Source organism: Macaca nemestrina, chromosome 2 (assembly GCF_043159975.1).
Source record: "Macaca nemestrina isolate mMacNem1 chromosome 2, mMacNem.hap1, whole genome shotgun sequence".
Lineage (NCBI taxonomy): Eukaryota > Metazoa > Chordata > Mammalia > Primates > Cercopithecidae > Macaca > Macaca nemestrina.
In genome coordinates this window covers 151773075-151787293 of record NC_092126.1, presented here as the reverse complement: position 1 = coordinate 151787293, position 14219 = coordinate 151773075, and the positions used below count along the sequence as shown (strand labels likewise).

At 56.9% G+C, this 14219-nt stretch overlaps 1 protein-coding gene across 14 annotated transcripts in view; it reads left to right on the top strand.

Annotated features, from left to right (window-relative positions):
• Positions 1–14219, top strand: part of LOC105477737 (IQ motif and Sec7 domain ArfGEF 1) — a 392170-nt gene that overhangs the window by 362520 nt on the left and 15431 nt on the right. For all 14 annotated transcript variants that reach the window (XM_071092237.1, XM_071092239.1, XM_071092238.1 and 11 more), the window contains 6 exons: positions 1370–1531; positions 4091–4213; positions 5746–5912; positions 10852–10991; positions 11452–11481; positions 13025–13150. In XM_071092237.1, coding sequence (XP_070948338.1) covers positions 1370–1531; positions 4091–4213; positions 5746–5912; positions 10852–10991; positions 11452–11481; positions 13025–13150 — 748 coding nt within the window. The remainder of the gene's footprint in view (positions 1–1369; positions 1532–4090; positions 4214–5745; positions 5913–10851; positions 10992–11451; positions 11482–13024; positions 13151–14219) is intronic.

Below are 14219 nucleotides of genomic sequence, written 5' to 3'. Positions count from 1 at the left end.
TTGGATTTTTAGTAGAGATGGGATTTCACCATGTTGGCCAGGCTGGTCTGGAACTCCCGACCTCAGGTGATCCACCTGCTTTAGCTTCCCAAAGTGCTGGAATTACAGGTGTGAGCCACCACGCCTGGCCCAATCTCTCTCCTTTGACCACCAGGACCACCCTGCCAGGTCAGCCAAGCAAGAGACCTACCACAAGATGGGCAGGACATCTGAGGCCCTAAGGGAGAAGGGGCCTGCCAGGGCTCACACGGCCAGAGTGCCGCAGGGAGGCAGGGCCTGCTCCCAGGGTTGGTGTGAGCAGCAGGGTCAGTGCCGTGTCCCCACAGCCTGCCTGGCCCTACAGACACCTGGCCAGGTGCAGACCAGGAGTGCTCTGGCCTGGCGCTAGGCCCCATCAGCCCATGACACATGTGCACCATGCACATCCCTGCCCTGGCCTGGTTCTGCACACACCTTGGGCACCGAGAGGCTTGAACCAGTGGAATGATCCATGCTCTGGGGGTCCAGTCTCCAGTGGACACACTCAGCCCTGCAGGGCCAGCCCTGCCACTGGCACTGTGACCTCCAGCTAGAAACGCTGCCTCTCTGCACCTTCATCATTACTGAGTGTGTCATTGCAGGCATCTGACTACTTCCTCAGTGTTTACAACAGAGGAAGCCAGGACCCCTGAAAGGTTGTATGGCTGTCAGGCTCCCGAGTCTGGGCTCCTGAGCACCGCAGGTAACCAGAGTGCTGACCTCTCGGAGTGGGAATTGAATGAATTAGTGTGCACAGGGCGCCTCAACAGCGGCGGCACAGAGCAATTGCTCCCCGCAGGTGCTGTGGTTGCTGTTCTTTATTACCCATTGGCAGACAGAGGGTTCCAGTCTGCTCAGAAGAGCAGCCTGGCACGGCGGCTTTCACGCTGAGGGGAGCAGAGATTTGGGCCGGACAGGGAACCTGGTTCTGAAGGCGTGTGCGGGCGTTTGGGGCCAGTACTGGGCAGCCGAGAAGGGGCTGCAGGCAGAGCAGGGGAGTGATGGTCCATCTCCAGCACTCACAGAAGCACCCCTGCAGCCAGCCCAGCCCATTCTTTGTACAAGGTCTGGGCGAGTCTAGGTGAAGGCGTTTGTACCAGGTCCCCCACATTTGGGTTTGGGACAGGGCAGGATGCCTGGAGCCCAGGGTCTTCTGGTGCCAGCCTGGGCTCTTGAGTTCCCACCCAGGCAGGAGATGGAACTAGAGACCCCTGAATGCCTACAGGGATGAGGGCCGGTGCAGGTGGGCAGGGAGGGAGAATGTCAACTGTCCACTGAGCGGAGATCCCCTCCAGGTGCCTGGCTGGCAGCCGGGCAGCTGGGGCTGAGTGTGCCTCTCATCCTACCCCAGGAAGCCTGAGAAGGGAGTCCAGTACCTCATCGAGCGTGGCTTTGTGCCCGACACGCCCGTCGGGGTGGCCCACTTCCTGCTGCAGCGCAAGGGCCTCAGCCGGCAGATGATCGGCGAGTTCCTGGGCAACCGGCAGAAGCAGTTCAACCGCGACGTGCTCGAGTGAGTTCTGTGGCGGGGGTGGGACTTGATTCCACACGCGCCGTCACGCACCCTGTGTTACACATGGGCACACACAGGGTCAGCCCCACCCTACTTGCCGGGACATGTGCTGGGCACCCCCTTCTCTCTAACTCCTAGACACACACATGCAGATACCCCACATCTGTACAGCATGCAGGTGGGCACCTGCCCTCCAACGCACCATCCCACATGTGGACCCCGTTGCCTGTCCACCCACCTTCTTTCAGGTACCCTCGGCCCCTCCTCCCCTCTGTCCCTAAGCACGGTTTATCCAACCTGGCACCAAGCATCACAGCCCTCAGTGACCCACGTTCCTGCAGCCTCTCATGGCAGGGCTGGCAGGAGCAGGCAGCTGGAGGTCAGGGCACCTCCTGCATGGACTGCATGCCCTGTCTGCTCCTGACTTGCCCCTGGGGAGAGTGGTCGGGAGCTGGATCAAGTGACCTGCCTCCCTGTGGGCGGCCCGTGCCACACTCTGCCCCTGCCTTATTCTTCTGGCTGGGATATTTGGGCTGTGTGTCCTACCCCCACCTCCTGATTCCACAGCTCCCCCCAGCTTAGAGAGCTGGTGAGCACAACATTCTCAGCTACTTGAAAGCCTTCTGAAAAATGGGTTCCCAACTCCCTGAGCCAGAAGGGTGGGCCAGGAAGAGCATTCAGAGCAGGGTGAAGTGTTGGCCATCCAGAGGCAGTCCCTTCTAGCCGCCCAGCCCTGCCCATGTGCAGCCGAGGGGACCAGCGAGGGCTGGGGAGCAGGTGCCCGAGAACAGCAGCCCCTGGAGCACGAGGCCTCACGTTCCCTGGGGCTGGCCAGTGTGCCTGCGGTCTCTGCTGCTTCCCTGGGAGGCAGCGGGTGCCGTCGCCCCTTTTGTCTCATGGGTGGGGAAACCAAGGCTCAGAGTGGGAGGGGCTGGCCTGGGCACACACTCCCACATACACGGACTCACACACACACACACTCATGTAGTCCCGCCCCACACCCAGGAGGCTAAATGTGGCCAGCACATGGCAGGCACCAGCAGAATGTCTGTGTCCTTGGTCAGCCAAGCATGCACAGGCCGGGCATCTTTCTCCCTGCTCAGCACCTGGAGAAGCCTGCTGTATTGTTAGGGTGGCTACTGCCCTCTCCCCTCTTTGAAGCAAGCATGAGGAAAGGTCCGAGGATGAGCTCCTTGGTGAATGCCCAGCTCCAGCCCCCATCCCCTGCAGCCATTCCCCGCTCCAAACCGGTTCCTGGTCCTTAGGAAATCCGCATATTGTTCTCCTCATTCAGAAAATAGCAGTGGCCTCAGGAAGTGGCTGGCTCCCCCGGGCCACCACACCAGGCATCTGCAGGGCTGCTGCTCCTGCTGCTCAGCAAATCCTCCTGCCTGCTCCCTGCTTGCCCTCTCCCCACTGCTCTGAAGCCACCTCCAAGGCTGTTGCCCCAGGAGGCCTTGAGCGCTCAGAGGAGGGTGGGAGCAGCTGCATCGCCCCATGTGGGGATGGCCCTGGGAGAGGGGTCAGGCCCTGTGTGGCCAGGCCTCTGCCCCATGGGAGTGACTGCAGCGTCATTAGGGAGCTAGGCCAGAAGCTGGAGCCTGCCCCAGGGCTCCTGGTGCAGACCCCATCTTCTCTGTTCCAGGGTCACCATAGGAGGGACTGGAAGGGTGTGCCAGGGGCAGAGCCATGGGAAGAATGTAGAGACCATTCATCAGCCGCCCCTCCAGGCACTCCCCCGCAGATGAGGGTGCATGGCCCTTTCAAGTCCCTGGAAAAGCACCTGCAAAACCCAGACCACCACCCCGATACTCTCCCCACAAGGGCTTATTCTGAAAGTCAACACCCTGGGCACCCTTTCTTCACTGTGAAAATGGCAGTGAACTCCCCAACCCCATGCAGAAGGAGAAGAGACTCACCGTAGCATCCACTGTGTGCCTGGTGAGGGCTATGCTTAAAAATGCTTGTCTCGGCCGGGCGTGGTGGCTCACACCTGTAATCCCAGCACTTTGGGAGGCCAAGGCAGGCAGATCATGAGGTCAGGAGATCGAGACCATCCTGGCTAACACGGTGAAACCCCATCTCTTTAAAAATACAAAAAATTAGCCGGGCGTGGTGGTGGGCGCCTGTAGTCCCAGCTACTGGGGAGGCTGAGGCAGGAGAATGGCGTGAACCTGGGAGGCGGAGCTTGCAGTGAGCCGAGATCGCGCCACTGCACTCCAGCCTGGGCGACGAACGAGATTCCGTCTCATAAAAAAAAAAAAAAATTGCTTGTCTCTTGGGAAGGGCTTTGATCCAGATAACCATATGCTCTGCCCCGCTGGGAAAACTGCCCACATAAATATAGGCACACACGCTTCCCTACAGTTCCAGGGGCTTCACAGCTCCCCAGAAGCCTGGATGTCTTTTTGCTGCATTCTGAGGGCTCTTAGCTGATTGGTTGGAGTCCAGCAGGGGCCCTCCCTACCAGGAGGCAGCCAGGCACCACCACCTGGGTGTGGGCTGGGCGTGTCACACCTGCAAGGGGTGCTCATGCGGGGCTGTCTGTCTCTATTCCAGCTGCGTGGTGGATGAGATGGACTTCTCTACCATGGAGCTGGACGAGGCCCTCAGGAAATTCCAGGCGCACATCCGTGTCCAAGGGGAGGCTCAGAAAGTGGAGCGGCTCATCGAGGCGTTCAGGTGGGGCCCAGGCTGGCTGGGGGTGCTGCATCGGGGGAGGATGGTGTCCCCAGCTTCAGGGCCCGAAGATGGACCAAAGACTGCATCCCCACCATCCCTAGACAGGGCCAGGTGTCCCTGAATGTTGCTTTGGGGGTGACCGTAGTGGCCCAGTCTACATTCCAGGCACTGTGTCGGGCTCCTTTCAGCCATTGTGAGGTGGTGGGGGTGGAGGAGACTGTACCAATTATTCTGATTGTGAAGATGAGGAAACTGAAGTTAAAAGAGGTTATGATTGCGACTGCTAGGATTCTGTCTGTTCAAATCGGGATTCTGAATGCTCTTCCTCCAATTCCCCTCGAACTCTGCATTCATCCACAAGTCCATCTATCTAGTCATTCATTTGCTCATTCACGAGGAGCGGCGCAGTGACTCAGAGCACTAGCCAGACAGCCAGGGCCTGGTTCAGTCACCAACTCCACCACTTACTGGCTGTGTGGCCCTGTGCTGGTTTCTTAACTTCTCTGTGCCTCATTTCTTCACCTGTGAAGTTGAATAACAATAGCACATATCCTACAAAGGGGTGCAAGGATGAACCGACACAGGACATGTGGGCACACTTAGCCCAGTTCCTAACACAACAGTGAGCTCGAGGTCACTACACAGTCATCCATTCTGGGATCACGTGCAGACTGGCTGTGTAGGAGCCTGCATGTTCGATGCTGGGTGTGGGCAGCACAGGTCAGCTGCTGACCCAGCCCTCTGGGCTCTGCACTGGTGGTGGGGCCAGGAGGATTGAGGACACAGAGGGAGGACAACCCCAGGGCCCTGGCAGGAGGCAGCATGCACCCGCTTCTTTCCAGGACGGCTTCCTGGAGGGGAGGGCACTAAGCTGGGCTCCTGAGCCTCAGTCCCGGTACTTTGCCTGGCTCCTCTACTCCTCTACTCTGTCCCTGCCTCTTGTCACCTGCCCCTCCACGAGGTCAGCAGTGGAGGGGCCCCTGGAGTGGCAGTGGGAGCGGCAAGCGGGCGGATTCCAAGGCAGGGAGGTGTTCTTGTCCACAGCTGTTGAACCTGAGGTCCTTCAGTAGCCCTGGCTGAGACAAGGTGGGGTGTTTCTCCCTCTGAGCTGGTGTGGAGGTGGCCCGGGCTGCTTTCTCCTCAGGGTCCCAGAGGGCAGGCCTGACACCCACTGTGACGTCCCCATTGCAGGCAGCGGGAAGAGGGGCCCAGCCTTACAGGCACTCACATCACATCTGTTCACATCCCATGGGCCGAACGTGGTGGTGTGGCTACTCTGAGCTCCTGGGAGCTGGGAAATGCAGTCCTCCCCAGGACGGCCGTGTGCCCGGCTATAATCCAGGGTAGGAGGGACTGCAGTAGAGAAAGGAGGGCGAGTGAGTAGTCAGGACCACCTCCGACAGGCAGGCATGATCCTCGCTCACCAGAAGCAGGAACTGAGACTCAGCAGTACGTGACAGCCTCAGCTGGTGAGAGAGGGGCCATGTCACTTGCTGCACCATGGCCCTGACCCCCTCCCTCCCGGCCTGCAGCCAGCGCTACTGCATCTGCAACCCCGGCGTGGTGCGGCAGTTCCGGAACCCAGACACCATTTTCATCCTGGCCTTTGCCATCATCCTGCTGAACACCGACATGTACAGCCCCAATGTCAAGCCCGAGCGGAAAATGAAGCTGGAGGACTTCATCAAGAACCTCCGAGGTAAGCTGTCCTGGGCGGTCAGCCAACCACAGACTTGCTTCAGCACCTGCCCCAGCCAGGCCCTCCCCAGGTGTAAGGGCAGACAGAGCATTGAGGCAGCCTCCAGCTGGGGAGCTGGGCTCCAGCCTCCAGGGTCTGGCATGGAGGGACCTTTGGGGAGCACAGCACAGATGACTGGGAAGAGCACTGCCTTAGAGGAGCCCCTGTGGGACACAGGTTGCACGACACAGGCCAGGGTCTCGAGGTGTTGGGAAACCTTCCTCACGGAGAAGGTGACACTGTTAGCTTGCCCTTGAAGGATGAAACTAGCCTTTTTCTGTGTGTCTTTACCTAAAAGTATGTATTTTAAAAGGGGACTTGATATCGCTACTGTAAATGGAGAATGAGTAGCATTTGCCAAATGTAGAAAGTAATTATAAAAATAAATGCAATGAAAAGAAAACAATGCTGCTGAGTTCTAGCCAGTGCGGCTTCCCGCTGCTGGCGCTGGAGTACAGACCCGACTCCCTGTGCCCTGGGAGGTGGGCATGTGCTGGGAGGTGTGGGTGCAGGGTCTGCGGGAAGCGAGGCCTCCTTGCGTGATCAGAGACGGGAAAGGAGCTAAAAGGCCGTGACCTTCCCCCAGGCAGCTCCGTGCCAGCCCAGTGTGTCCCTTGTGTGCCCCAAGGCCCTCGGAAGGAAGGAGGAAGGCACTGCATCCTTCAGTCTGTGTGGGAACCCTGGCTGCAAGAGCTGAGGGTGGGTTGAAAGGACAGGGACTGAGGGTTCCTTGGAAAGGGTGTCACTGTTTATAAAAGCAAAGAAGAGCCAGTGTGAATCCAGCCTGGCTCTAAGAGCATGTGGAACTGATAAAGCTGTTCATTCTTAGTTTATTCAACAGTGGTTCTGCCGTCCCTTCTCCTTGGACAGGGTCACTGTCCAGGGAGCAGCTCCAGCTCCACTCCAGGGTCTTTAGGTGCCCTCCCGTTCTCCTGGTGGTGGGTGCCACTGTGGCAGGATCCTCAGGCAGCAGAGACCACAGGGAGATGGCACCTGAGCTAGGCTCTAAGACCTGAGTGGTTCTGCCACCTCCCTTGGGAGGCAGGAAGGGATGCTAAGCAGGCTGGGGCATGGCTTAGAGCTCATGGACAGCCATTCCCTGCACCCCGCAGTCACTGCATGTGGCCTCTTGCAAGGTCTGAGGGACATTGCAGGCCCCAAGTCCATGAAGTCTGTAGTTCCTAGGAACCAAGGCATCTTGAAAGCTCCCGAGAGCCACCAGTGGACACTTTGATGGTACAACAGATGCACTCCCAGGCCCAGGTGTCCAAGCAGCAGCCAGGAGGCCGGGGCCTCCTCTACATCCACCCAGGGCCTCTCTCACCCTGAGCCTCCCTTCTCATGGGGCCGAGCCTGTTTCTGGGATTCACAGACTCCCACGTTACACCTAATGCAGGCTGGCCACCCATCACCTCCAGGAAGGCCAGCTGTGTGCTGCATGCTGTTGGCAGCCCAGGGGGAGTTTGAGGGTCTCTGATTTGGTTTAATTAATTAATTTATTTATTTATATTTAGAGGTCCCTCTGGCAGCCCAGGGACAGTTTGAGGGTCTCTGATTGTTTAGACACAGTCTTCCTTTGTCATGCAGGCTGGAGTGCAGTGGTGCAATCATATCTCACTTCAGCCTTGACGTCCCAGGCTCAAGAGATCGTCCTGCCTCAGCCTGCCAGGTAGCTGGGACCACAGGCACGGACTGCCATGCCTGGCTAATTTTTAATTTTTATTTTTTCTAGAGGTAGGGTCTCACTATGTTGTCCAGGCTGGTCTTGAACCCCTTGGCCTCAAGTGATCCTCCCACCTTGCCCTCCCAAAGTGCTGGGATTAAAGGCTAGAGCCACCATGCCCGAACAGGTGTTTTTTTTTTCCTTACTTTAGAACCTCCTGCATGTCATCTGGAATGTGCTGGATGAGAAATAACAGGAGGAACCAGAAACGACTGGCCTAGAGCAGAGAAAGATTGGCGGGGCAGGGCTACTGAGTCAGGTGGTGGCCAGTCCATACCCCCATGGCAGTGGCTCTGTGGTTCCTGTCCATGGTTGCACCCAGTCCTGCCAGCTATCTGGATGACAGCGTGGCAGGAGCCTCCCCACTTCCCATGGAAGGGGCTGAGCACCCCATTCCCAAGGAGGGAGCTGCAGGTTCTGTCTCCCAAGCCTGGGCTGTCCCCACCACGTCACCCCTTTTTTTTTTGAGACGGAGTCTCGCTCTGTGGCCCAGGCTGGAGTGCAGTGGCCGAATCTCAGCTCACTGCAAGCTCCGCCTCCCAGGTTTACGCCATTCTCCTGCCTCAGCCTCCCGAGTAGCTGGGACTACAGGCGCCCGCCATCTCGCCCAGCTAGTTTTTTGTATTTTTTTAGTAGAGACGGGGTTTCACCAGGTTAGCCAGGATGGTCTCGATCTCCTGACCTTGTGATCCGCCCGTCTCGGCCTCCCAAAGTGCTGGGATTACAGGCTTGAGCCACTGCGCCCAGCCGACAAGTCACCCCTTTTTAGCCTGGAGCCCAAGGACGTTCTTTCTCATCTTATACTTCAGAAGGGGTGATCAGGGCTCAGAGAAGGCAGGGACCTGCCCAGGGTCACATCAGCCAGGAAATGGCAGAGGCAAGGCAGATCCCTGGACTCCTGGAACCAGCCTGGTGCTCTGTGCCTAGCGCATGTTCTTTTTGTAGAGATATCCTCATCCCCACCCCAACACACATTCTCTCTCGAGTGGGTCACCCCAGTTTGTCCGGTGGGTCCTGCAGCAGGAGAGCCCTGGGGGCTGGAGGACTGTGAAGGAGGAGTAGCTCACCACGGAAGCCAGTCCAAGAGTCTTTCCTTGTTATTAAAGTTTTTGAATTTTTTAATTTATTTTTTAAATGGATATTCACGTAGTTTGAAAGCCAGAAAGTAATATGATCCAGCAGTTGTGCTCCTTGATATTTACCTAAATGAACTGAAAACTTAGGCCCATGGAAAAACCTGTACACAGATGCTTATAGCAGCTCTATTCAAAACTGTCAAAACGTGGCAACCACCAGACGTCCTTGAGCAGGTGAAGGGATAAATAAACTGCATGCCTCCAGACAGTGGAATAGTGCTCAGCACGAAAGAGAAGTGAGCTATCGACCATGAAGAGATGTGGAGGAACCTGAAGTGTGTAGCACTGAGTGAAAGAGGCCAGTCTGAACAGGCTGCGTGCTATGTGAGTCCAACTCTATGACATTCTGGAAAAGGCAAAACTATGAAGACAGGAAAAGGATGAGTGGCTGCCAGGAGCTGGGGGGGGGGATGGGTATGCGGAAATCAGGATTTTTAGAGTGGTGACACTGTTTTGGGTGGTGCTATAGTGGTAGATAAGGGTCGTTCTACGTTTGCCCAAACCCGCAGAATCACAACACCCGGAGTGGACCCTAATCTAAAACGTGGACCCCGGGTAACGCTGATGCATCAGTGTGGGCTCATCATTGTGCCAATGGAGCACTCTGGTGAGGATGGCGACAGCAGGGGTGGCTATGAGTGTTGGGGGGTAAATCTGCCTTCTGCTCAGTTTTGCTGAGAACCTAAAACTGCTCTAAAACTAATGTCTATTTAGGGGAAAAAAAGTACTGGAAGGTGCCTGGCAGAGTTTCCCTCCCACCCTACCCCGTGTGCTCAGGGCATAGCCTCTGCCCTTGAAGGTCCTCCATTTTGGCTTCTCCTGGCCGTGCCCCCTAGTTGTGCTCCGCTCATGCAAGTGCACATATACAGGAACGGTTTTACCCCCTGTTACTTTGCACCTTGCTTTTCTCACTTACTAAATCTAAGAGAAATGACCCATGTGCTTTACTGTGGCCTTCTTCACTGTTCCTGACAGATGCGTAGTAAGTAGTCTGTTGTGCTGATGTGGAATGATTGGTGAGCACTGCCCTGTTAATGGGTACACGGGTTACTTCCAGCCTTTTGCCATTTGGAAACAGTGCTGCAATAACCTTGTATGTGTCTCATTTCCCATGGGATAAGTTCCCCAAATGCAGTCAGTGTACCAGAGGATGCTAGAACTTGTCATTTGGGCAGGCATTGCCAGGTTGCCTACCCCAGGTTGGAGCATCTCCTGTCCTGCCAGCCATCTGTGGGAGGTCCGTCTTCCCCAAGCCCTGCAGCCCTTTGGACTGCAGCCTGGCAGAGGGATGAGGCTGGAGCTCACTGCAAAACGAGTTTGCATTTCCCGCATGTACAAGGCTGTTTCTCTGCTCACAGCAGTTTTCAGAGTGGGGAGGAAGAGAGAAGTGTGTGCTTGTGGTTAGGGCAGCCCTGGGTCAGAGCCCAGCCTCCAGTCTCTGCCCGGATGATGTGGGCCAGCAACAGCAGCCACTGCAGCACTCTCACTGCTCAGATGCAGAGCTGGGCACGCCCCAGGCGCCCCTCGTTTCCTCATGACAAGCCTGTGTTGTGGGCAACCTGTTTTAGAGGAGGACACCAAGCATGGGTGACGCACTCGCCTATAGTCACATAGCTAGTAAGTGTGAAAGTAGGATGTGGCCCCAGGTCCATCGGAGCCCAAACTCACAAACCCCAACCTCCCCACACCTCAGCCTCAGTCTTCCCATCTGTGGAATGGAGATGATTATACCCACTTTGAAGGGCTATGGTTAGCATGGAGCAGGGTAGCATTTATAAAGCCCTCTAAACATGGCTTAGAGGTGGCTCAGCCCCTGACACCCATCGCCTACTAGTCCGGGTCAGATGTACTGGGCCCATTCCGGTAGGAGGACTGAGGAAATTTGTGTTGACTGAAAATGTCCTGTTGCTGTGGGCCCGCCTGGGAGTTCTTTGGTTCTGTTGGGTCTGGTGGAAGGTTCGCTCCTCTGATTTGCTTTAGAAACTGGTAAATCGAGTGAGCCTGGGGCCCACCCTGATACCCAGCTGCATCCCCTGCCCAGGTGTGGACGATGGTGAGGACATTCCCCGGGAGATGCTGATCGGGATCTATGAACGGATCCGTAAGCGAGAGCTGAAGACCAATGAGGACCATGTATCCCAGGTGCAGAAGGTGGAGAAGCTCATTGTGGGGAAGAAGCCGGTATGTCATGGGCCCTGGTACATGGTGGGCCCCAGCACCACCGGGACGGGGCTGCCTGCCAGGCCTTCTCACTCCCACCCACCCCACTCCATGTGGTCCCTTCCAGCAGGGCTGGTGAATTCTGCCAGCCAGGGCTTGGGGTTTTTTCAAGTGGCTCCTGTCATATTTGGGAATAACAGCTATTAGCTCTGCATTACAATCTGAAGAGAGCTGAGGCGCTTAATAATCCAGCAGGCCAGGGTTGTACAGTGGCTGAGTTCTGGACCCCTGAGACTGGCGGGCTTTCCTGGGTGGTCCAGGAGTCCCCTGGGACCCCTCAGTGATCTCTGCCAGAGCAGGTCCCCCACACACTGGCTGGGTGGAGCCCAAGGGGAGGTGTAGGGAGGGGCACTTGCAGCATTGGCCTGGGCGTGGCTTTGAAACATGAACACCGTTTTGTTGGTTTCACATTCTCCCACAGATCGGATCCCTGCATCCCGGGCTCGGCTGTGTGAGTATTTCTCTGCTTTTACCTTTGTGGGTAGCCCACTGCCCTAGGGAAGTCCAGCATCAGCCAGTCTCCGGCTCCCCAGGCTCCCAGAGCCCGACTGCTGGCTGCTTGAGTTTGTTGCTGGGGCGCTGAGGAATCAGGTGTTCATAATTACCCCAGCCTCAGATCTCTGCAGACCCTGAGGCTGTGCTGTCAGGGGAGACTCCTGCTGGCTCTTGTCGGTGCCCTGTTGAGGCCAGCCCCCAGACCCTGCATCTGAAACAGACCCCGGTGCGTCCTCTGAGGCCCTGCCCTGTCCGCTACCTGACCCTGCTCTGTGCTCTATCCCCCACATCCCATGCCCCAGGCACTCCCAGTGCCCGCCTCCTCACCCCCAGGACCCATCCTCTCCCATAGCTTTGTGGTGTGCCCACACGCCCCAGGGCACATGCACATAGGGTGACCAGGCCGCTTGCCATGACCCTCCTTGTGGACTGGCCTTGTCCCTCAGTCCTGAAAGCAGCTCTGCCTGCCCTCACCCTCCCCAGCTTCCCCTGCAAGAGACCAGGCCCCTTCCACCTCCAGCCTGTGCTCCCCAACCCTGCTATCCTCTCTCCTTCACACCTTTGCAATCTGAGCACCCCAGGCTGGGCCACATTTTCCCCCCTCATCTTAACCCCCTGATGTGCCAAACTCAGGCAGCCCTGGCCTAGAGCACGCCTGGCAGAGTCAAGCCCCTGGCCTCAGGGCAGTGATCCCGGGGATCCCACCCCTTTGACCGTCTCCCCCATCCTGCATGAACCTGGGCACTCCCAGAGCCAAGCCCTGATGGCTCATCCCTCGCCCTGAGGCATCCGGCCTCAAGGGCAGCTGGAGCTATGACCATGTTGAGGGCTCGCGTGAGCTGTCAGGGACATGTTCAGGGCAGATGTGGGGAGTGGAGGACAGCGCCAGGGCAGGTGCCACAGAGTGTTGGCTGCTGGCTCAGGATTTTCAGGCATCAGGACAATAGGTATCTTTTATGGGGAGGCTTGGTAGGGTGGGAAAAGTCCTGGGACCTGGAATTGGATCCTGGCTCTGCCACTTCCTGGTTTTGTCATTACTTACCTTCTGTGCCTCAGTTTCCTGATCTAGAGTAGATTCTCTCTGTAAAGACTTTTTCAGGGCTTAGTGGCCTCATGTGTATGACCGGCACATTGCAGGGACTCAAAATGTGACTCACTATCTGGGCAGAGGCTCCCAGGTGAACTTGATAGTTTAAGAAGCCTGGTACCTGCCCAAAAGAATGGAAGGGGGGTCTCAGCAGAAGCAGGGGTGCGTGCCTAGTGCTTCAGGAGAGCAGACATAAGGGATTTTAAGTAGTGGCTCCTGAGAACAGAGTACGGGAAACTGCCATGAGCCAAAAGACACATCTGCTCTTCACTGTGTGTGAGGGAAGGCATTTTTGAACTCAAGGCCCACGTGCCAGGTTTCTAGCTTGAAGGGCTAGACTTGTCCACTGTGGCTCCCAGGGCTCCTGGAGGAGAGCTGGGCGGCCGTGGCAGGACAGCCTCTCCCCACACAGGTGCTCTCTCTGCCCCACCGTCGGTTGGTCTGCTACTGCCGGCTCTTTGAGGTTCCAGACCCAAACAAGCCCCAGAAACTCGGACTACACCAGCGAGAAATCTTCCTGTTCAACGACCTCCTGGTGGTATGTGGCTCACCCACAAGGTGTCATAGCAGGGACCTCAAGCCTGAGCCCAGGGTCCGCGTCTGGCTCTCTGCATGGGGGAGATGTGCATGCATGTGGGGGTGCAGAAGGGAGGGTCTGCCTGGTGTCTGTCACACTGATGCACGTGGAGACAGACTTCATTGGCTCATGTACAGGTCCAGAGGGGGATCTTTGGCTTTAGTGCCAGCTCTTTCCAGAGCCTCTGCCAATGTCAGCAGCATTCCTGTGTGCTGTCTGCACCTGTACCTTGTGTGACGCTTCCTCGGGCAGGCCCCTTCCTCAGGCAGGCTCTGTCCAGGAAGGGAATGTGGCCCCAGCAGCTTCAGACCTGATCCTGTCTGCTGAGCAACTGTAGAATTCTCTTCTTAGACTGAGCAGAGGTTGCAGAGTTAGTGCTTGTTGCTGCACATCCCTCCCTAAGCCACTCCAGGCCAGGCAGGTGCAGCGCTTTCTGATTGGCTAGACCTGGGTCCGGTCCCAAGCCCCACCTCCTGGAACCCTGAGCTGGTCCCCTCAAGACCTATGGACTGAAGGAAATAAGGGCTGGAGGTTTCCCCAAAAGGAAACTGGGGCGCTCTTGCCAGAAAAAAAGGTGATATGGATGCTGGCCAGATGGGGGCAGAACTGCAGAGAGAAGGGAGAGTTTGTCCTTTGGATTTCTATACCATGCCACGGGCTTTCTTGCCAAAGATGCCCATGTTCTTGATTGGGTATGAAGACTGGCTACCCTTCTCTGACCACTGATGTTGAAATCAGACCTGTAGGTTCAAATCCTTTATGAAGAACTTCTGACCTTGAGCGAATCCCTTCACATCTCTGAGCCTCAGTTTCCTCCTCTGTAAGATGAATCTCTCAGAAGGTGGCGGGGGTCCAGTGAGGTCCTGTACCTAAGACCCTTACATGGTGCTTGGCATGCCCTAGAGACCAGGGAGGTGTGAGCTCCCCTCTCCCCTCCCAGCCCAGCCTTTGGCTGCCACACTGGAAAGTTCCTTTCCTTACTGCAGACCAGGATAGCAGCCAAGGACCGTGGCGGGCCAGCAGGGGTTCA